The sequence below is a fragment of the Symphalangus syndactylus genome, chromosome 10, assembly GCF_028878055.3.
Source record: "Symphalangus syndactylus isolate Jambi chromosome 10, NHGRI_mSymSyn1-v2.1_pri, whole genome shotgun sequence".
NCBI lineage: Eukaryota > Metazoa > Chordata > Mammalia > Primates > Hylobatidae > Symphalangus > Symphalangus syndactylus.
This window is the reverse complement of record NC_072432.2, coordinates 38,710,725-38,734,941: the sequence shown is the minus strand read 5'-3', so window position 1 is coordinate 38,734,941 and position 24,217 is coordinate 38,710,725. Positions and strand designations below refer to the sequence as shown.

General features: G+C 35.5%; 1 protein-coding gene across 4 annotated transcripts in view; it reads left to right on the top strand.

Annotated features, from left to right (window-relative positions):
- MTTP (microsomal triglyceride transfer protein) overlaps positions 1 to 24,217 on the top strand; it is a 57,553-nt gene that overhangs the window by 13,253 nt on the left and 20,083 nt on the right. For all 4 annotated transcript variants that reach the window (XM_055296187.2, XM_055296188.2, XM_055296189.2 and 1 more), the window contains exons 2-10: positions 1,786 to 1,973; positions 3,252 to 3,395; positions 9,124 to 9,231; positions 11,238 to 11,354; positions 11,655 to 11,794; positions 14,738 to 14,888; positions 17,081 to 17,238; positions 20,581 to 20,749; positions 21,614 to 21,721. In XM_055296187.2, the coding sequence (XP_055152162.2) occupies positions 1,786 to 1,973; positions 3,252 to 3,395; positions 9,124 to 9,231; positions 11,238 to 11,354; positions 11,655 to 11,794; positions 14,738 to 14,888; positions 17,081 to 17,238; positions 20,581 to 20,749; positions 21,614 to 21,721 (1,283 nt within the window). The remainder of the gene's footprint in view (positions 1 to 1,785; positions 1,974 to 3,251; positions 3,396 to 9,123; positions 9,232 to 11,237; positions 11,355 to 11,654; positions 11,795 to 14,737; positions 14,889 to 17,080; positions 17,239 to 20,580; positions 20,750 to 21,613; positions 21,722 to 24,217) is intronic.

Sequence of the window (24,217 nt, the reverse complement as noted above, 5' to 3'; positions counted from 1 at the left end):
AAAAAGTACTTACTATTCAACAGGTACTCACTATATTCTAGTTGAATGAATGAATAAATTTCTAGCTCACTGCCTAGGAATGGAAAATAATTCAACCTAAAGTTTTAGAGATACATAGTATAGATAAAAGCATCATCTTTAGAGACAGACAGCCTGGATTAAAAGCATGTCTCCAGCCAGACGTGGTGGCTCACATCTATAATCTCAGCACTTTGGGAGGCCGAGATTGGGTGGATTACCTGAGGTCAGGAGTTCGAGACCAGCCTGGCTAACATGGTGAAACCCCGTCTCTACTAAAAATACAAAAATTAGCCAGGTGTGGTGGCACATGCCTGTATTCCTAGCTACGCAGGAGGCTGAGGCAGGAGAATTGCTTGAGCCCGGGAGATGGAGGTTGCAGTGAGCCAAAATCATGCCACTGCACTCCAGCCTGGCCAACAGACTGAGACTCTGTCTCAAAAAAAAAAAAAAAGAATCATGTCTCTATGATGAATTACCTGGGTGACCTTAGGTAAATTATATAGTTTCTGTGTCCCCTCAGTCTCTTCATCTATAAAATGAGACTAATAATAGTGCCTACCTCATTAGATTTTTGTGAGGATTAAATAAGTTAATACACGTAACATGCAGATGATGGATTTTTGACCACCATTTCTTCTGGGCAAGTACGAGCTGTCGTACGTAGAGGAGACAGTGAACAGATTGTTACTGTGTAGGTGGGTAAGGCCTTTTCAGAGTTTTCTTAATTTTTTGGCATTGCAAAGTAATTTTTGCTATCACCTTTCTCAGCTGCTTTGCTTCTTGTCTAGTCACCCCAAACCCCTTTTCTGTACCTCTCCCCATATGTATATTTCCTGAGAGAAAAAAAGATTATGGTTGCCTATTATAGTAAACTGGGCAATGCAACCCCATTAGCATTGAGGAGTAAGGTAAACTGAAGTCTTTTTTAACTATCTCCTGAGAGCCATAGATAGAAAATATACAAAAGAAAAAAGCTTTATGTGACCATACATTTTAAGTCATCTCTGGGAAAGACTTGCTCCTTGGCATTTCTTTGGGCTAGATAAACTGAATTGGATACTGTGTGAACTCATTCATACATCAGTTTTCTTGGCTTACAGTACGGATTTGTATACTATTTGATCTTTTTAATTACCCCATGCTAAATTTAAGCCTGTACTAAGATTTCATATAGTAAAACATTAGTTTATTCAGGCACAGCTAATTTAAAGTTACATATGTGCAACCCTGAAATGTACCTTTGTACGAAAAGTTTGCTAATTACATTAATAGAGTAAATTACACTGAAGAGATGTTTCTTAAATATCAAAAATATCCAAATTAAAGAACTTCCTTCTAACTACTAAAATTACCTTGGCATTGATCTGCTTGCATTTAAATAATACGTTAATTACAAATGGCTTATATTAAATTTATAAACCAATTACTGGTGGGTCCTCTACTTGAAATCATGTTCATATAATTAAGAGAAATACAATGTCATTTAAACAAAAAAAAAAAAACCCAAAATATCTATAGTTCAACCATGGCACTGTCTGATAACTGATTAGGAATACAAACTAAGTTCTCTGAAATGGGAGCTTATTTGTTTGTTTATCTATGTTTTTCAAGTCAATGATTTCAGCAGAAGAAGTAGAACCATGTTTCAATCAGCGAATATTTACCAAGCTTCGTGAGCACCACTGTGGTAGAGAGATGCACTGATAGTGAGACAGCATGTTCCCTTACAGTGAAAACTGGATATGTGTCATTATCTTTATGCAGGTCACACAACTGGTCTCTCATTAAATAATGACCGGCTGTACAAGCTCACATACTCCACTGAAGTTCTTCTTGATCGGGGCGAAGGAAAACTGCAAGACAGCGTGGGCTACCGCATTTCCTCCAACGTGGATGTGGCCTTACTGTGGAGGAATCCTGATGGTGATGATGACCAATTGATCCAAATCACGGTAGGCATTTTCTACCAGATAAATGCAAAGATTAGATGTCAGAGTTTTTGAGAAGTGTACCACTGGACAGCACTTGTTTTGGGTTCCTGGTTATACATCCATTTAGTTTCTTATCTTTCACTAAAATAAGCAGTTCTATGTATTTAAAGGTTTTGCTGATGAAAAGTGAACTGATCTTTCCAAATTGTTGAAACAGACAATAGAAGGTATATACTGGTAAACAACCGGAGTATGGTGTTCAATTCTATAGATCATGTTAATAGGGACATTATACTAGAGTCTTTTCAAAATGTTCTGGGAGAGAAGGGTCAATAATCCATGTTGTATGAAAAACAATTTAGACCACTCTAACTCAAGAGGAGATCAGTTAGGAGGTTCCTGAATTCCTTGATACAACAGGTGGAATTACTGAAGAGAGAGTAAACCTAGTCTGTGTTCTTCCTGAAGAAGGAACCAAGTACTCCCCTGAATAACAGTGTTTGGTCAGTTAAAATGGTTTAGATTTATGTGTTGAGAAGGGAGGCCAAATTAGATAGTCTCTGGGGCCTTTTCCAGTTGTAATATATGGTGATTCCCTTATTTGCTTCTCAAGAACCTAAAGATAATAGATTCCTTGAGTAAAGTCAGTTATTCTTCTACATCTTGGTGTGAAACAGGCACACAGGACAAAGTACTTGGAACAAGTAGTTGCTGATGTCCTTTATATTGAGGTCATAGCAATACATTTACAAGTGATATTTGCTTCTTTGGATGTCTCTAATTGCTCTTGTGTTTTCCAAGTTAGATCAAAGCGTCATCATCCATCTCTCTGAGCCATTTCTCAATACAACAGTAAACTATTCTCCAGAAAACATTATATTCCTCCTTATTCAGTAATTAGACTTTATTTTTATTTACACAGATGAGGTAGAATGGGGCAGAGGTCCTTTCCAACAAGTGGTAAAGTGAAGTGAAGTGATCAGGCAGACAGCAACCACACAAAACAAATGAAGAGTGGCAATGATAGGAAAGAACCACATTCATGTCACAGTTATTTTAAGCCTAAAGTCACAGAGTTCTTTAAGTATTGCTATTTTTGCCTTATTAAAAAACCTACTTTTTAAATGCCTTCTCCATTCTTTTAAAGTGAGTGGCAAGTTCCTATAAATCATGAACTGAAAAATGACAGAAGAAATTGTGGCCAACTCTGTCTGTTTCTTTATCATTTTATTTTCAGAGAGACTCTGATGAAGACAGACATAGGAAGTTTTTATAACAGGTTTCTTTCTGTTACTCCAGATGAAGGATGTAAATGTTGAAAATGTGAATCAGCAGAGAGGAGAGAAGAGCATCTTCAAGGGGAAAAGTCCATCTAAAATCATGGGAAAGGAAAACTTGGAAGCTCTGCAAAGACCTATGCTCCTTCATCTAATCCATGGAAAGGTAAAGGGGCGTTTAGGTTCCACATCTTTTTCTCCAACTTCATATTTTTCTTTCCTTCAGTAGATATTATTTTGAGGTAATCACACTGTAACTACTTTTATGGTAAATGGAATTTCTTCAAGAACTAAAGAACAGAGGTTGCAAATTAAATGTTTCCAAACTAAATCAGTGCCCTGGGTTCCCTTACATTTACTAGCCAATTTGTTTCCTATTTTTCTGGAAATCTTTATAGTAGAATCAAGTATTTATTTATTGATGAAAGGCATTATTAAAAGGTAAATTTCTTATCAAATTATAAGGGATTACAAACATAATGTAACAAAGCAAGTCATCAAAGCATGATTGGATGATTTCAGGAAAGGAGACAAATTATGAGACTGAAATGATCCAACTTAGATTAGTAATATTGATTTGTTATGAGATTATCGATATCTGGCTAAAGTACAAGGTTAAAGCTTTTAAAAGGGTATGACAAGTCTAAAGTAGAGTTTTTTTAAAGCCTTTAGAAATTATTTTAAAACTCTGATATGGAAAAGCATTTTATATATTAAAATAATGATTGAACACTTTATAATATCTATTTGAAAATCTGTTTTAAAAATTCTATAAGTGTGCATCACTTATGGCTTGATTCTAATCAATTAAAATGATCTTAATAAATTTGGAATTGAGAAACAATTGTGATCAGTTAATTATTGGGTGTTACATATGTGTGTTTATGAAAATTACAGATAGTGTGTTGACATACATAAAAATGTGTCTAAAGATGACAGCTCAATTTTAGGAACAAAAGCAGGAAAACAGAATGGGAACATTAGAGTTATAATTCCATACATCTCTAAAATTTCACTTTCTAAATTCAAAATAAAGATAAACTGATCTTTATATACTGATAAAGTAATACTTTATTTATTTTCAACTGAAGTATTTGAAAACAAATACTTTGGGCATTTCATATATGTGTATTGCTAATCATGATGCACATTTTTATATGACGTTCTCAAAAGGAACTCACAAGAAGAAATCTTGTGTTTTCACCTCGCCTACAACCAAATATGAATCACTATCTTCAAGAATGCTTTCTCTTCCTTCTCCACTTGTCAAAATACTTGCCATGTTTCTGACTGCTCACATGCCATTTCTGTCATAAAGTTCACACCCTTCCAGCCAGCTGGAAATAACCATCACTCTTTAGAATACTCTTAGCACTTTGCAGCTCACTCATGACCCTTATCACTTTCTTTTTGGTCATTTGTGTTCATTGCCAGATTATGGGTGTTGGATAGAAAAAAATCCAATTCCTCTTTGTATTTCAGCCTCTCCCCCTCACCTCTATGCCCTTCCACTCCCTCCTTCCCCAAAGCACCCAGAATTATGCCTTGCACTGAATATTTTATGAAGCCTTCTCTGACATCTTTCCAAACCCCTGGGCCTATTTCTATCAAAGCGTTTATCACAGTGTATTGTCATTCTCTTTTTATGTCTTGTCTCTCCACATTCAGAGTAAGTTTCTCATGGGCAGAGTTGTATCTGTCTATTCAGCACCTTGCTCATAGGGGAGACTGAATATAGATGCTTCTAAAATAAAGGATAAACAAATAAGATTATATGGGGCTCAACTGAGTCGAACTTTGATGAATGTTTTACTTATTGTTTACTTAATAATAGCTAAAACGAACTAAGCACTTACTGTGTGCTAGGTGCTGACTAAAGGCATTACATGAATTGTCTCTTTTATTCTTGTAATGGCCCTGAGCAGTAAGGGCTGCCTTATCAACCTCTTGTGATAGATGAGGAACCAAAGTTAAGAAAAGTTAGGAAATTTGCCTATGGTCATACAACTGGCAGGCGGTAGAGCTGGGATTTGAAATAGAGTCTATGCTCAAACTTCTATGTCTACTGTCTTCTAGCTGGAAAGTATTTGGAGAAATGCCTGCCTCTTTGGTTGACTTGTAGTGTTCCTTATTTACATCATGAGATCAGTTGACTTATTTGATTTTCTTATGGCTCAACTTTGTTAACAACATGAAATACTGTTATTTTCTTCTCTGAGCTTCCAATGTGGCAAGACACTTGAGTTCATAGATATTATTTGCATTTATAATCTTAATGACAACCAATCATTTTATAGCTCCTTTGGTAGCAGCTGAGTACAAAGTCTTCTGCTACACACATGAAAGGACTCACTGTTCAAAGGCTGGGATGGAACTGCCACATCATTATTTTAGTAACTGCAATGGGCCAATTCTAGAGGAGCTATGAATTGTGATGATTTACTGTAACCACAGGTTAAAGTACATCATCGTATCTTTCAAGTATGTAATAAAATATTTGTTGGAAAAAACTTAACAATCAGGACTAAGAAGCCAACAGGAGGTTTTGGCCTTATCACTGTCAGAAAGATCACTACTTAAATTATCATTTCAGTTTACTATGAGAGAAATTATGGACAGGCAGAGTAAGGCTATGGACAGGCTGTTTTCTTAGAGAGCATTTTCTACCACAGGCTCAAATTAAGTTGTGCTCCCTGAAGTTTCTGGGATTTCAAGGATGCTCGTCAGCATGTAATTTTTGTCCTTCCAGACCTCCCCCTGTCTCCCTTTCCCAGCTGAGGCTCTCGTATTTACATTTTAAAAGAGAGTCCATTAAAATACTTAGATACATATTCATTGCACATCTTCTTTTTTCCATGCCCACTCATCTTCCCTACATAAGTGGGCATGACTCTAGTTTTGTCTACAAATCATTAAGTTGTAAACGTGACAGTTATTGATTAAGTTGATTAATGCTGGCGAGTGAAAGATGCCTCAAGTTATACCATGGATTCTTTTTTTGGCCTGAAGTGCTGATCCAATTAACTGGATAATTACCAGATTTCCATTTCTGGTTTTGGCTTTGTGTTGATTAAATTAACCACTTGGCTGCTGAGTCAGACCTTTATTTTGTATTGTTTCCAGGCATTGATTTGCTCTCTAAATCAGCATGGCTCTTGTACATGCACTGAACTGCCATAAGAAATGTGACACCTTGAAAGTCCTTCTGAAATTTGTTGTATATTTCTTTACTTGTTTCTTCTCCAGTGTGTCATTTTCTAGCCATGCTCTGTCTTAGATAGATATCAAAGATAAAATTACCAATCTTTGTTTGCTGGGATTCTTTTTATTATTTTTATTGTTTGGCCACTTAATGGAATTTAGTCTCCTCTTATTCTTAAAATAAATATAAAGGAAAGTGTGGAGAAAGGCATCTTCTTCCTAAGGAAAAAACAACATGAATGATGCCTACCTATTTCAAGAGGAAACTGGCCCCTCATATTTGGCTGGAAGAGGCACTGCACCACCTTCCCAGCCATTTTACCCAGTCTCCCTCTAGCTGTGGTTTCCTTGGGTTAAAGACTTCATTTGTAACCAGGTCGTACCTGCTGCTGCTCTTTGGAAGCTATGAGTACTGTGAATTTAGATAAGAACCCAGTGCTCTTGGATGTTCAGAACTAATTTCATTGCTGAATGGAGTAATCAACTTTATGGCCTGAGTATAATAAAACTTACTCAGTTCCTGTTGTGAAATAATAAATTTAAGATTATTGCTGTGACAGCCACGTGGCTTGAACTGCAAAATTCTGATTTCAAATTATTATTTTTTAAATGATTACAAGGCAGCTCAATTCTAACAGTTTTGATATTTAGCTGGTATGGATATCAGTACTATCTTCACTTTGGATCTCATCAGTCTACTCTAAAGAAACAGAATTTAGGCCCTAGAAGTAGCAGTCGTATAAAACAAAAAGAGATGTGTTCATTTTTCTAGTTCTGGGGAAGCAATAAAAACTAATAGAAAGGATGAAAAAAACTTTTTTCTTGTGTCTCACAGTTTATATCTATCATTCAGCCTGCCAGGAGGGAAAAAAGGCTCTAACACCATTTTCTAAGGGATCCAGAGGTCAAGATCAAAACTTGATCCATTGCAGTGGGTCAGTAACAGATAAGCACTGAACCTTATGCACAGTCCAAAGATTTAAATCCAAGAACTGGGTTTCCTTACCTTTTAGGTAAAACTTCAGAAATAGCTCAGGTACATTTTGTAGCCTGGAAGGAAAGTGAATAGTGGTGACAATACTGGTATTTTTCCCACTTAGGAGATCTTGCTTTCTAAAGTATTTAAGGTTCATACCAAAAAGACATGGGCCATATAGACATGTGTGCATTGCCCCTGAGTGAACACTTCTGACTATTTTGGGGCAATCTAGTTATGAACTTCTAATAGTCATGATATCTGGAGATACACTTCCAAATATTTGAAAAGGAAATTACACTGTGATTATTAGAGGAAGGAGATACAGTTTACAAAATAGAACTTCAGAAACTCAGGCTTGGGTCTGAGATATTGCCAGTGATTTGTTTGAGAATATGATACTGTGAATTTTCAGACACTGAGGTCATTATTCCAGTTCCTAAGTCGGACAAACACTATTCCAACATTTATAGGTTAATCCAGTCTAATGACTAAAACTGATTGCCAGATAAAGTACCTAGTAAAGCCATCACTAGGCAGAGTATATGTAGGAAGTAAAAATAGAAATTTGAGACACTTGTTTGCATAATTCAGGAAAAGTATTCTCTTCTTCTAAGGCACAAGAGAGTTTTTATGTAGACTAAATTACTGAGCGTGGTATTATTTGGATTCATTGCATAGTTATTGAGCTTTATGTTTTACTTTAGAAGCTATGGTTGGTTTTAAAGAGTACTAGGAAGGCATTCAGGATATTCCTGGTAGAAATGCTCAGCTATAATTATCATAGAACTTGGGAATTTTTACAGGGAACACGTATCTATCCTCTATTTCTAAATTGTGTGATGCATATCAAGTCTACAGGGTGAAAACTGATTTCCATTAAATTTGCTTTGTACTTTTATCCTTGTTTCTTAAACATTAGTTAAATTATCAAAATGGCAAAAGACACTTATCATCTCTGTGCCTATAAATATCAAAGATGATAAAACAAAGCTAAGTGGCTTACTATTCCTGCCAAATCAAAGTCACCCTCCTCATTTCAACCTCCTTTCTCTGCCTTCTGATGGGAACCTCAAAGCAGTGCCTGGGGCAGGTTATGCAGCAATAGCAATCTCAACCTCAAATTTTCCAGCCTTCTGAATATATATATATATATATATATATATATATATATATATATATATGGAGGGTGGAAAACATTGCCCCTGTGAAATGTTGACCATGGGTATTATGGCCATGCCTGGGGCCTTGCAATAGCCCATAAAGGCTGTACTATCTCAGGAATCTCAAAGGTAGTGATTGCCATTTTTGTCCAAGAACTTTTTTGTTTGCTATTATTTTAAACCTTAGTTATTTTTTGTTTCTAGTACAGTTACAGGTAGAGAATATGCTGACATGTTCAAACAATGTTCATCATTTCTCTTCCCTGGGCCATTCTTGTTTTCATGAGGCTCCCAGCCTATATCAGTGCTCCTTCCCAATGCTGTGCCCATCATGCAAGAGCCTTCACTATCAGTCTCCCTAAACTTCATATTCTGATGGTCTCAGAGGTTTAAATAGCTTCTTTTCACAAAAAGGAAATTCCAGATTTGGAGTGTCAGATCTCTTTCTCCTAGGATTAACACAGGTAAGAATCTGACCTTGCCTGACACTTATTTAAATCTGATAAATGATGCATTTTTGCTTCATTTTTGTTCTGTTCCCCTCTCCCCACCAGGTCAAAGAGTTCTACTCATATCAAAATGAGGCAGTGGCCATAGAAAATATCAAGAGAGGCCTGGCTAGCCTATTTCAGACACAGTTAAGCTCTGGAACCACCAATGAGGTACTTACCAATAATATTAAGGATTCAGCATCTCAATAAAGTTTGTAAGGATTTCTACTTATACAATTTCAGTAGAAGACTTACTACTAAGGTAATGCTCAGAAAAGGTGAGTTGTGTAGTGAAGTCTCATTTGCCTATGAAACAATTGCCGTTTATCCCAATGTTTTGTTAATTAATTACAAGGTAGAGAGAATTAGAAATATTTATACTAAAGGAGCTTCATGGAGATCATTCCAGTGGTTCCCAGACATCACTGTGCACTACTGTACCATGGAGGGGCTTGTTACAAATATAGACTCCCTATATTCATCCCAGAGATTCTGATTCAGTAGATCGGGGAGGACCTGAACATCTTTGTTTTTGAGATGGGGTCTCACTCTGTGGCCCAGGCTGGAGTGCAATGGCGCAATCTCGGCTCACTGCAACCTCTGCCTCCCAGGTTCAAGCGATTCTCCTGCCTCAGCCTCCCAAGTAGCTGGGATTACAGGTGTGTGCCACCATGCCAAGCTTGTATTTTTAGTAGTGACAGGGTTTTACCATGTTGGCCAGGCTGGTCTTGAACTCCTGACCTCAGATGATCCTCCCGCCTTGGCCTCCCAAAGTGCTGGGATTACAAGCATGAGCCAACGTGCTTGTTCAAACATCTGTATTTTAACAGTCTTTGTGGATTATTTGGATGCATTGTCAATGTGGGGAACCACTGGCCTATACCAACACTGTTCATTTTGCAAAAGAAGAAACTAGAGAAGTTAGGTGGATCTTCCAGTATCATACCCGGAGTCAAGGCTGGAGTCCAAGTTTCTTAGACTGAATTCAACCAGCCCATGAGTGGGTGAAAAATCTGATGGTAGGGTTGGACCAAAAGAATGTTGGTTAGCTTGCTAGAAAAGAGACCTCTGCTTCTGTGATGCTGGCAGAGGCCCCAGGAAAAAGCTCAGAGAATCCACACAGAGTCTGTATTGGGATACATTTGCCTAAACTCAAACTGATGATGTAGCTAATGATGATTTGAGTTAATCCCACAGGATTTTAATTAATCCCACAGGATTTTAAGAATCCCATTACTGGGTATATACCCAAAGGACTATAAATCATGCTGCTACAAAGACACATGCACAAGTATGTTTATTGTGGCACTATTCACAATAGCAAAGAGTTGGAACCAACCCAAATGTCCAACAACGATAGACTGGATTAAGAAAATGTGGCACATATACACCATGGAATACTATGCAGCCATAAAAAATGATGAGTTCATGTCCTTTGTAGGGACATGGATGAAACTGGAAAACATCATTCTCAGTAAATTATGGCAACGACAAAAAACCAAACACCACATGTTCTCACTCATAGGTGAGAATTGAACAATGAGAACTCATGGACACAGGAAGGGGAGCATCACACTCCGGGGACTGTTGTGGGGTTGGAGGAGGGGGGAGGGACAGCATTAGGAGATATACCTAATGCTAAATGACGAGTTAATGGGTGCAGCAAAACAACATGGCACATGGATACATATGTAACAAACCTGCACATTGTGCACATGTACCCTAAAACCTAAAGTATAATAATAAAATAATAAATAAATAAAAAAGAATTTCTAATCATGTTCAGCTAGTTGAAGTTACACACACATACACCACACACACACAGAATCTACATACAGCATTGACAATCAACTCCCTTGCACAGAATTACCCATTTATCCGGTTTCAATTATTACCAGGCCATTTGTCTAATTTTAATTGGATTTAGAGAGAAGTAGGAAATCCCACATCATTAGTGAAAAAAAATGAGTAGGCGCTATTAAGACTCAACCATAGAGAATGGGAGGGAATCAACGAGCTACCAGAAACCTTGTTCTTGTCTTTGTATCTTATCATCCTGGGGGAGAAAAAAAGTCCCCTATGGCCTGTTAGAGACCTCAATTTTCAAGCCACTTCTCATTAGAATTCAAATGGCCCACAAGGAATCCCAAGCATTATGCCCTTGCCTTTCTTTTTAGGTAGATATCTCTGGAAATTGTAAAGTGACCTACCAGGCTCATCAAGACAAAGTGATCAAAATTAAGGCCTTGGATTCATGCAAAATAGCGAGGTCTGGATTTACGACCCTAAATCAGGTATGATAGATGTCACTTTCTTTGAGGCATTCAAATAATTACATTTTGTAGAGATTAATTTAATGTAATAGAAAAATAAAGTAGAAATAGAATTTTGAAACATTTATAATTTTTAGTTTAGGCTACAAATTCACACATATGTAATGAATAGACCCATTTCAATAAGTTGTAGGTGTTAGTAATGAGGGATGGGTATAATGGGGAAGCTGTTTGTAGACTGAAAGACAGTTTGCTATTTGACTTGATTCGATAATTTAAACGATGATTACTTGTTATAAATATGGCTATTTATTTATTTAGGTCTTGGGTGTCAGTTCAAAAGCTACATCTGTCACCACCTATACCATAGAAGACAGTTTTGTTATAGCTGTGCTTGCTGAAGAAACACACGCTTTTGGACTGAATTTCCTACAAACCATTAAGGGGAAAATAGTATCAAAGTAAGATAATGCTAAAATTTTTATTTTCTTTGCTATTCTTTGTTATATTATTATACTTGATTTGTAAATAGATCTGTGTGTGTGTGTGTGTGTGTGTGTAGTCATGCATTGCTTAACAATGGGAATAAGTTCTGAGAAATGCATTGTTAGGCAATTTCATCACTGTGCAAACATCATAGAGCATACATACACAAACCTAGATGGCACAGCCTACACTACATTATATGGTATAGCCTATTGCTCCTAGGCTACAAACCTGTATAGCATATTGCTGTGCTGCATACTGCAGACAATTAAACACAATGGTAAGCTTTTGTGTATCTAAACATAGAAAAAGTCAGCAAAAAAATACAGTATAAAAGATACTATGTATGTGTACCTTTATTCATAAAAGGTACATAAATGAAATTTACAGGGCTGAAATTTGCTCTGGATGAATCACCAAATGAGCACTGAGTGGATGTCATAGACTAGGACATCACTGTACACTACTGTAGGCTTTATAAACACTGTACACTTATGCTACACTGAATTTCTAAAAAACTTTTTTCCTCCATCATGAATTAACCTTAGCTTACTGTAACATTTTTACGTTAAAAACTTTTTAATTTCTGTTAACTTTTGAACTACTCTGTAATAACACATGTTTAAAACACATTGTACAGATGTACAAAAATATTTTTTCTTTAAATCTTTATTCTATAAGCTTTTTTCTATTTTTAAATTTTTTATTTTTATGTTTTACTTTTAAAAATTTCTGGTTAAAAATTAAGACATAAACACATATATTAGCCTAGGCCTACACAAGGTCAGGATCATCAATATCACTGTCTTCCTCCAGTGGAAGGCACCTACAACCTCCAAATCTTGTCGCACTGAAAGGTCTTCAGGTGCAATAACATACATGGAACTGTCACTTCCTCTGATAACAATGCCTTCTTCTGGAATACCTCCTGAAGAAACTGCCTGAGGCTGTCTTAGAGTTAATTTTTTTAATAAGTAGAAGAAGTACACTCTAAAATAATAATAAAATGTATGGTATAATAAATACAGAAGTCAGTAATAGTCATTTGTCATCATTATCAAGTATTATGTATTGTACGTAACTGCATGTGTTATACTTTTATATAACAGTAGCACAGTAGGTGTGTTACCACCAGCATTGACAGAAACAGGTAAGTAATGCTTTGCACTGTGATGATAGGACAGCTACGATGTCACTAGGCAAGAGGAATGTCTCAGCTTCATAATCTTGTGGGACCACCTTCGTACATGGGTCCATCATTAACCAAAATGTCCTTGTGCAGCACATGACTGTATTTATTGTGCTTCCTCATTTCAACTGTGAGCTCCTTGAAAATAGTGATTATATCTTGTTCATCTTTATTTTTTACATCATCTACAACAATTCATGGCACATGGTAAATAATTACTTTTTAAATAAAATTGTATTAAAAATCAATTATTTATTGAACAGGTTTTAAGTTTTAAAAAGACAAACTACTTGATTCATTCTAGTTCATTTTCTGATTTCTCTGTCAAATGTTTTTAATGTTAAGGTAAAAAAGTGGTAGCATTTGTAATTTTTCTCTTTAAGAGTTTTTAAAACAATATTGTTGTTAAAAAACATAAAAAGTTCCATAGTAAAGAGATGCGACAAAATTTTTGATATGACTTATGCAACTTAAATATTTAGGCCTGTTTATCATTTGAAGACCATTCTCTGGACAGAATTGTTCTAACGGGATTAAGAACTAGAATTTTAAATCTTAGAGTTTCTGTTATTTTCAGATTTTAATTCAGAAAACAATGTTTTCTAGCAGTGAATGTGTTATACCTTATGCCATTGCTTCTCAAAAAATTTCTCTGGAGTAGCTCTAATATTAGCACCAAATAGATGCAAAATAGTAGTAAAAATGCCTCATTAAAATGCTTGAAATTTTATAGAAGTCTCATCTGGAATAGAATTTTGCGTTCTACTTCGTATACTACTGGTATATCTATAGTGTTTTATTATATTTTCATATAAAATAAATATTTTAAATAACTTATCAGGCCTATGAGATTTCCATTGCTATGTAACAACCCCAGATTTAGTGGTATAAAATGCAACAATCACTGTACTGTTCTCTGTCATAATTTACAGGCTTGCCTTGGCCTTGCTAGGCATCTATTATGTAGTTGCAGACAGTCAAACTATTCAAAGGTTGTTCCCCCATGTATCTGGTACATGGGCTGGAAAGACTCAAACATCTGAGGCTCCTCGTGCAACTATCTTTATTTCCCTGTGGCCTCTCAGCATTGCAGCTTCATGTCAGACTTCTTATGTAGTAGCTCAAGCCTCCGAAGCACATGTATGGTTGGTGCCAGAGAAAAACGGAATTCTTTTTTAAGACATAGCCTTAGAGATCACACAGTGTTACTTTCAGTCTCCTCTATTAGTTGAGGCAGTCACAGAGTCCTACCCTGGTTCAAGGAGAGGGATGTAGACCCTACCTTTTGATGACAGACAGATTCTGGAAAAGCATGTCAGACAAAAATATAGTTGAGACTATTTTTGGAAAATAAGATTTTCTAGCTGTCTTGATTAATAAGTAACATGCGGTTGTATTGACGATATAATTTTCAGAAAGCTGGGCTAAATTCAAAAGAGCTGACATTGCATATCTTATTCATCATCCAGGCAATTTTTCTTCCCTGTATACTGTTGACATAATATTTTGAAAATCCAAACTTAAATTTTCAAATCTTTTAATATAATCATCGCTCCAGAAAGACTTCATAATGAGCTTTCAGTTGCCTCTGGAGATATCACAGTTTGAAAGACATGGCTATATACAACTTGAATAAATTACTATCTTGTTTGCCAAAAGAATGGCAATTAGTATCTTGTTCACTCAAAAGAATGATTATAATATAGCATTTCCTTTTGGTATTATGCAGGCAGAAATTAGAGCTGAAGACAACCGAAGCAGGCCCAAGACTGATGTCTGGAAAGCAGGCTGCAGCCATAATCAAAGCAGTTGATTCAAAGTACACAGCCATTCCCATTGTGGGGCAAGTCTTCCAGAGCCAGTGTAAAGCATGTCCTTCTGTAAGTGCAGACAAATATGGGAATAATCATGACATCAGACTCTGTTTTCATTTTGTCTCCAGTGAAAGCATCAACTCATTCAATGAAGACAGTTTCTAAAGAACTACCAGCTACCACAGAGTTGTGATGACAGCAGTCTCACAATATGCCCCTCACATGGTGCATGACACATCAATAATTAACAAATAGTTACCATTCGTTCCTCTTAAAAAGTGTTATAACTCAAGGGCAGCCTTTAATAAGTCACATCTAGAATTCAGGGAGAATAGAGGGCTTAATGAAGTTAGGGGGAAGCATATGGTATCAAGAACGTGGACAAAGGCTGAACCTTGAAAGTTCTGTCACATAATAGTTATTTGTCCACAGGTGACATACTTTACTGGCCTCAGTGTTCTGATTATTGCTGCAAGGACTGAAAAACGATACCAGGATCTTTGCCTAAATTAGGAAACATTTATTTACCCCAGTCTCCCCTACAATTCCTGTCAGAAATGCGATATCTCATCCCCAGGGCAAAGTGTAGATCATCTTGTAACATTTTTAATGCAACAAAGAAAATTTTCCTTTTATTGCATGAATCAGTTATGATATACATTCAGAGAAATGACTTACCATCCAGCATTTCCTTATCTGTAATCTCTTGTCAGAAGAGCAAACCACTGGCTTCATGCCCTGTGTGTAACTATAGGAAGATGCTCTTTCCTTCAATATTACTGGTGTTCAGAAAAGTGAAATCATCAAGATGTAATTCCATAATTTGCTTATCAGAAAAGTGAAATCATCAAGATGTAATTCCATAATTTGCTTAAAGTACAAGACAGTAATTGCTTATTAGTTTCTGAAATTGAGTTAGAGGAAAAACGAAACATTTTAAAACACAAAATCATCATTTTCAAACATTGTTTCTTCTTTTACCTGTTTTTTTTCCATATGTCATTTAATGATCTAATGTAATTTTCTAATGCTGTATGAGATGGAAATTATTTAGGAAGGTAGCTAATAAAACTAATCTTTTCTTATGCTCTGCACTATTAATTTCTCTCCCATAGATATTACACATTATGAGCCATCTAAGATTTTTGATAATATTTCTTAATTATTATAGAAAAGGATTTATTTATGTCATTGAGGAATTTGCTTTTGTAAATTCTATTGCAGCTCTTTAAAGTAAAACAAAAATAAAAACACCTGAATTCATATTGATATGCTTTCTGCTTCAGAAATGACCCAGTAAATCTTTAGCTAAGTGCAGCTGGAGTTTCACTTGGAATATCTTCTTAAGATTAGATAGCTAAAAGGCACTTGAAAAAGAGAAACAAAAGGATCCATTGCTTATTAGAAGTAATGAATAATTTAAAAACTGGCAGCAAGTTATTACTATAGAGTTAGAGAGTTAGAAGTCACTGATAGGATTTCATAAAACTAGGGGGGAAAGTAGTAAAGTATGAAAAATAAATTCTTCAGTTAGTTTCAAAGCCGAGAGATGCTGTTAATTACAACTATTTATTAGGTTGTTGCAAAAGTAATCGTGGTTTTTGCCATTACTTTTGTGACAACCTAATACTATTTTTAAAACCGCAATAGAATAACTTAGTATGTGTGAGAATTACCTTTATCTAAATGCTACTCTAAAAAACATAGATATAAGAAATGAATAATTTAGACCTTAGCAACAAAAAAACATTGAATTTCATACAAATAATAAAATAAAGAGAGAGAATAGGGAGCTCACCGAAAAGCTGATTTTCAATGAGGTGCAGGTAAATTAGAAACCTGATGCAATTCTTCAGCAGTTCTCATTGTTTTATCTCTGAAATATTTTGCTGTTAATTAAAGTTCTGCACAATTTAAATTGTACTATAGTAGTCAAAGCCTGGCCTCGGATACAATTCCCTTGGTGTAGCCATGAAATGACCTATATACCCAGAAACCAGTTAATTATTGCCCTAGGATCTTCAAGCTAAATATGAATAGACAAAAACAGTCCTCCTACAGAGGAATGGTACACAGAGTGGATGGAAGTCCCAGGGGTGTGATATGGGCAGGGAACTGTCAGATGTATTGAGGTAAGGTACGAAAAGCTGCTTTTGCTTCAGACACAGGGGACATTTTATTCCAGGGAGAACACCCTTTGTAAATGTGGATGTTCACAGTTATGAGTGGGGTATGAGCCTGCAGTTTATGTTTTGCAGCTCTTGGAGCACTGGCAGTCCACCAGGAAATACCTGCAGCCTGACAACCTCTCCAAGGCCGAGGCTGTCAGAAACTTCCTGGCCTTCATTCAGCACCTCAGGACTTCGAAGAAAGAAGAGATCCTTCAAATCCTAAAGATGGAAAACAAGGAAGTATTGTAAGTTCCCCAACCTTTGTGTGGGGTTGTCTGTCAGAAACATTTCTGGATTGTTGGTTTTTTGAAGTAAGAAAGACCCCTTTTAAACCAACTGCCCCACCTCCAAAACAATTATTTTCTTGCACTACATTTTCATCAAAGAGTTATGCCACAGTGCAGTAATTTAATGGTCACTTGACCAGAAATACAATAGCAGATTTTTAGCAGGGACTTGGAATAAACATGTTGTTGTGTTTATGAGTTTAAATCAGGACTAGACTGGTACATAGATAAGTGAAGGCAGGGCTTTGTCATGATATCGTGGGGCATGTGCTGCCTCGTTTTTGAAATTGTGTCCCTCATGCTGTTAATTGACACCTGAACAGATTTGAGTTGATTTAAAATAAAACAACAAAAAAGGTTTGACTTCTTCAGTTGAAAATGTGATTTCACTAAAGAGCCAGTTGGACTATGTTTTATGTAGAAAATTGAGAACTGAGGCGAACAGTGAAAAGAATCTGGAAAAAATAAATCCATACATTACTTATTATTTGGTGAAACTACGATCCATTTTACATGTGTAATAAACAGAGTTGACTTAATTCTTTCCCCAAAACATTGCATCTGTTTCTAAATAGAATGTATTTTTAGTCTATAATACAGAATTTGTGTATATATACAAATTGAGCTTATGATACCAATTATCCTAATTGATGATATAGAACAAGGCCCAATTAATTTGACAGTGAAAAACAGTCATTAACATAATCAAAAGTGGAAATTAGCCAAGTTACACACACACACACACACACACACACACACACACACACACACAGCAGTAGCAGTCACTGAGTTCAAAGAACTGAATTCCCCAACAGGAGGAAAATTGCAGCTTTTTTCTGAAAAGTCTGTTTATGCTCAATTGCATTTATTTACTTGCCTTAAGGACATTAAAAAATTGATAGGAATTCCAAATGACTAATCAAAGTTGGTTATTCTCTTCAAAAATAAATAAACCAGAAATTGAAAAAGAAGCAAAATCATAAATTATCAGGCTCTGTTTTAATTACAGCATGTTAAAATATATTGGTAGAGGGACTTGTCTTAACATTATTTTTTATATTTTTAAGATTCTTTAAAAATTTTACCACTCTCAAAGTACATAGGCATTGTCTTAACATTAAAGGCAGAAATTACTGAGAATAAAAGTGGAATAATTAGGTATTAATTTAGAGTAGAGATTACACTAAACCTTATTAGCATTATCTGTATCCTAAAAATCTTAAGGCAGCAATAATTTGGAGGACTGCATGATGTATTTTATAAATCAGATTATTTACACAATATCGAACCATATAACATGCAACACACATGCAGTGTAGTGTAATAGAAAGGATACTAAGATGAACTAAAATCAGAAAATCTAGTTTAAATTCTGACCTCCAATAATAGTATATCCTTCAAGGAAGTCTTTTTTTTTTTTTTGAGACGGTGTTTTGCTCTTGTTGCCCAGGCTGGAGTGCAATGGCGCAATCTCGGCTCACCACAACCTCCACCTTCAGGGTTCAAGCAATTCTCCTGCCTCAGCCTCCCGAGTAGCTGGGATTACAGGCATGTGCCACCGCACCCAGCTAATTTTGTATTTTTAGTAGAGATGGGGTTTTTCCATGTTGGCCAGGCTGGTCTCAAACTCCCAACCTCAGGTGAACTACCTGCCTCGGCCTCCCAAAGTGCTGGGATTACAGGCGTGAGCCACCGCACATGGCCAAGGAAGTCTTTTATATTTAGCTTCTCCGAGCCTCACTTTCAACATCTGTAAAATAGGGATAATAATTCTTTCTATTTATTGTAGGATAGTGAGAGGAAGGGTGGTGGAATGTAACATTTCCCAAACAGCCTATATGTTGTATCCTGTAATTTGCAGGAAGTTAACAGGTATGCAAAAAGGAAAAGATTCTGTGAGCAACTGAGTTTGCAAAACTGGATGAAACCTTGTTAATTTCTCTCTGTTGCAGAATTCTTTAGTATCTTTAATCAGATAATATTCTGGTAAGTTTTGAATATTTTCTAAAACACATGATCTTGAAAATCCCTTTTCTTAAAGTATTTTGTAAGACTAGTGTTAACATGGAAAACACTTTGAGAAACATCGATGTAATTAAGAAACCGTGGACTCCAGAGTCAGAAAAACCTAGGTTTCAATCCCAGCAATGCCATTTACCAGCTATGTGACCTTGAACAAATGACTAGGTATATCTGCGTCTGTTTCCTAGCATGTACAGGGGAATATTAATATTAAACTGACAGGGATGTTCAGTGGATTAAATGAGGTGGTAGTACTAATAACAGCTAATATTTATCAATCACTTACTATATGTCAAGCACTCTTCTGAATGTTTTACAGCGATAACATAATTTAATCCTCCCAACAATCCTGAGGTAAATACCACTTTAGCTTCATTTTACAGATGAAGAACTTAAAGAGAGATTAGACACATAAAATTTTTAGTACAGTGCTTGCACAATATAAATTCAATAAGTATTATGTCTTCTAGTTATCTAAGCTTAATTCACTAGGTTTTTGTTATGATCAAAATAGTACATCATTTTTTAAAAGTATAAACTACTAAGCACATGTCACATTGTCTGGTGTGCTTATATAGATGTAGTATGTAATATTTACATACATGTGTTCATTAGTATGACAACTACTTTTAGAAGTTTTACTGTCCCAGGCTCAAAAAACCAAAGATTTTTGATGACTAGAATATATAACTAGAGTTTTCCTGTAGGGGTTCCATTCTGCTCACACATATTGGTTGTGGTTAAACATAGAACTATACCATGATGGTTTTTTTTATTTTTAAAAAGAGGAAAACCTTTCCCCTTGGATTTAAGGTTAAAAGATTTTCCATCAAATAATACTGCTTTAGTTCAATTAGGCACTTCTGAAATATGTGTATTTGCAAAGCTAATCAAAGAAAGAGAATAAATTCGGGGACTCATAGCTTTTATGTATTACTCACATAGGAAAGAATTTGAACTTAATTTATAATTGTATTTATATAATTTTTACTTACAAATCTCCAAATTATACTTGGCTTAGATTAATATAGTAAAATTAGTTTGTATATTCTGAGTATACATTGTTTGAGTGAGAGAGAGGGGCGTTAAAGGAGAAAATTAAAATAAAATGGGGAGGGGTCTTTTTGAGAAAGTCTTAATCATTTTTTCATTTGTTCAAATTAAAAAAAAATCACTTCTTGAGAAAACTCAAACCAGTAGAGACTCTGTGAATGGTAGAGATTTTTAAGTATTCCTTCTCCTAAACATTGATAACCATGATTATGCCTTTTTTTATAGACCTCAGCTGGTGGATGCTGTCACCTCTGCTCAGACCTCAGACTCATTAGAAGCCATTTTGGACTTTTTGGATTTCAAAAGTGATAGTAGCATTATCCTCCAGGAGAGGTTTCTCTATGCCTGTGGATTTGCTTCTCATCCCAACGAAGAACTCCTGAGAGCCCTCGTTGTAAGTCAAATAGAAAATAAAGACCCTCAACTTCTATGAAACTTCTTAAGAATATTAACAGTAATTAAAAGTTTCTTAGATCAGAATGAAGGCTATCAACTAGAGACTGCTGAGTATTCATATTCAAATTGGGGTGTTTTCTATCCACTAATTATTAGCCGTACAATAAATTATTTCAGTTAGTGCCTTATTCGCAATTTCAATAAATAGTATAAACTATATGGAAATTTAAAGATTGTGTTCACCTATCATGTTATATAGCATAGGACAGAATTTCAGAGGGGAGAAATCTAGGTTATGCTTCAGTAATCAATTTTACAAGATTTGTTTTGACTTCAAAAATTCTCATGATATTTAATACACCTACACTGAAGAGATACAATTCTTCTGCTGTTAAAGATTTATGTTGAAAACAAAAGCTAGATTTCTCTTGTGTCCAAGAATGTTTTCTGTCTAATTGCACTTGTCTACCTATGATCTAGTGGAATAGTTCATAATCTTTACGGAAAATGTACCCATTGAGAATCTGATAAAAGTGATGAGGCCCCTTTTTACTCATACATAAAATTTTATAACCCTTCCCCCCCGCTTTTTTTTTGTTCATTGACCCCATGAATCCAATCCACAAACTTCCAGGGTTAAGAATTCCCTGTACCGCAGGTTAAAAATCCCTGAAAAGGGGATTAACTCTTCAATTCAAAGCTACATAGCAAATGTGTAAGTGTCTCAAAAGCAAAATTCTGAGTTTGCAATCTAGAAACATAAAAATACTTTCCCAAGTATGTATTTATTTTTTAACTAAAAGTGTTCCTTGGAAATATTTAAATGTCTTGGTAACCTGTTTTATCCCTGTTTGGTTAATAGAGTAAGTTCAAAGGTTCTATTAGGAGCAGTGACACCAGAGAAACTGTTATGATCATCATTGGGACACTTGTCAGAAAGTTGTGTCAGAACGAAGGCTGCAAACTCAAAGTAAGTGCAAATCCAGTCTCATGTATTATATCATTCTACACCATCGTCCTATTTGATACTCACCATGCTGCCTACTATTGGCACTCCTAATTCTCTTTACTCTGTTCTACTTACCTTATTTGCATAGCAGTTTTTGCCATCTAACATATATTAAAATTCAGTCATTTGTTATGTTTATTGTATATTTCCATTTCACTAGAATGTAAGTTCCATGAAGAAATGGATCTCAGTTTTTTTCAACACCAATTGCTCACCAGTTCCTGGTACATAGATAATATTTAATAAAGACTTACTAAAAAGTGGATAGTACAATAACCTCCCTACCCATATACTTTATTGAGTGCCCACTATGTACTCAGTTTTAAATGGTGTGTATGATATACTTCTTGTTTTCAGAGAAATATTAGACTCTAAGTCTGTCTCCTAGAGTAGAACTTTGTCTATAAGTAAGTGTGGTTTCCAGTTTTAAGTTTTGATAGTAGGAATTTAGTTACTTCTAATCACAGAGAACTTTATATTTTATTTTCAATTTCATTTGCCTAAAGCTTTTCCACTTGCCTGAGTGGACTATCAATTTTCACATCTTTCTTATTAAAAAGCAAAAAGCAAAAATACTTTTAAAGTATAACTAAATATGGAAAACCAAAATAGATTAATGTCTAACACAGCCCATCTTTCTATAATGCAAGTAAAGATGCTAAATATATAAAAACATAGTATTTTTTTCTGTCCACATTATACAGCCAGTGTCCCATCAGCATTTTTTCTACCTCAGACAGCACTATATATCATTTTGCTTACTAAGTGCTTGCTATTAAAAATAGTAGGGAAAATGTTCTTGAAACCAAATGATCCCATAAGAGGCAAGCCAAAGCTAGAATATACATTAAGTATGAAAAAGATCACTAAAATCCAGTAGTACTGAAAAGGCTTGAGTATTAACTTATTAAGTTCTGGCAGAAATTAAATTTATTATTTTTATATTAGGGAAGCATGACCTCTTATATTTTTCAATTTCCATAATTATTTGAGTAGCTGATTTACTTCAGGTATTTGTGTATTAAATATTTTGGCTAAAGATAAAACCCACATATCAAAAGATCTATTCAGCAGTATTTAATGAGCATCTACTCTGTGCTAGGCATGATGCTAATCCTCAAATATAAAGATACATGAAATATTCTACCATCCTTAAAGAACTCCTAGTCTGTTTATCAAATATAAACAAATAAATAATATTGAAATATAAACAAAGTACTCAGACAATACAGAAGATGCAGGAACGTTTTCTGTTTGAGTGTGCTCGAGAAGTTTCCACCAAAATAACAATTTTTGCACTTAATCTAGAAGAGATTTTTAAGTGAAGAGGTCAAAGTATGGAATGAAGGACCTTCTAGGAGACATACAATAATGTATGAAAAGGCCCAAAGTCAAAATAGGCCTGGTATGCTTGGGAACAGTGAGAAATTATGTGGGGTTGGAACATAAAATATGTATGTTTCTGGGGGCAGATAAGTGACAATGGAGACACAGGAAAGATGGGAAAAGAGATAGAAGGTGAGCCGGATCTTCATTAATAACAAGCTAAGGAGTCTGGCCTTCATTCCACAGAAAGAAGAGAACAGTGAAGTCTTTAAGCAGATGAATGACATACTCAGATTTTTTATTAAGAAAGAAGCAAGATGTTGTGTGGACTGATTGTTTACTGGATTAGAGTTAATGAGATCTGACTGGAAGCATTTGCAATAACCTAGGCAAGAATTAGTAAAGGTCTGAATTAATGTAGGGGCAGAGGGCTGAGGGGAGATAGATTCAAGGGCCACTTTATTTAGTGACTGATAAGATGTGGAAAATGAGAAAGAGATAAGAATCCAGGTGACTCTAAAGCTTTCAGTTGAGGTTACCAGGTGTATGGTGATGCCAACCACTTAAGTAAGGTTTATACAGCCTGGTTTGGGGGTGGGAGGAGAGTAGAGCTATTAGTTTGTTTTGGCCACGTTAAGTTCAAAATCCTTTGGGGCACCAGGCTCAGTTGTCCAACAGGCAGGTGTCCACATTCTCCTGCAGCTCAGGAGAGAAGTTAGGGTCAGAAATAGAGAGTGGCTGAAAGAGACTGGGGTTACCTAGGAAAGTCATGTAGCATAAGGAAACAGAGCAAAGGATCAAATTTAAAGTTCTTCTGATAATGGACAGCCTGGTTTTCATCACATCTTTAAAATTACCTTGAAGGTAGCTGCAAACCATCTACTATCACTGGCATTCAATTTTCTTAATGTTTTTGAGCAAACATTTTTTTTCATCTTTGAGGATAATGAGATTTGGCCATAGTGAATTTACTACAGAACAACTGTAGTAAAGGTTCAGTTTTTCTTTTGAATTTTCTGCTGTGAAACACTCATCTACCTTTTACCCAAATCAAGGATATATGAAAGGAAGGAAAGAAAATTATGTATTATATTAAATAAGCACAAATTTAAGATAGCTACTGGGCACACT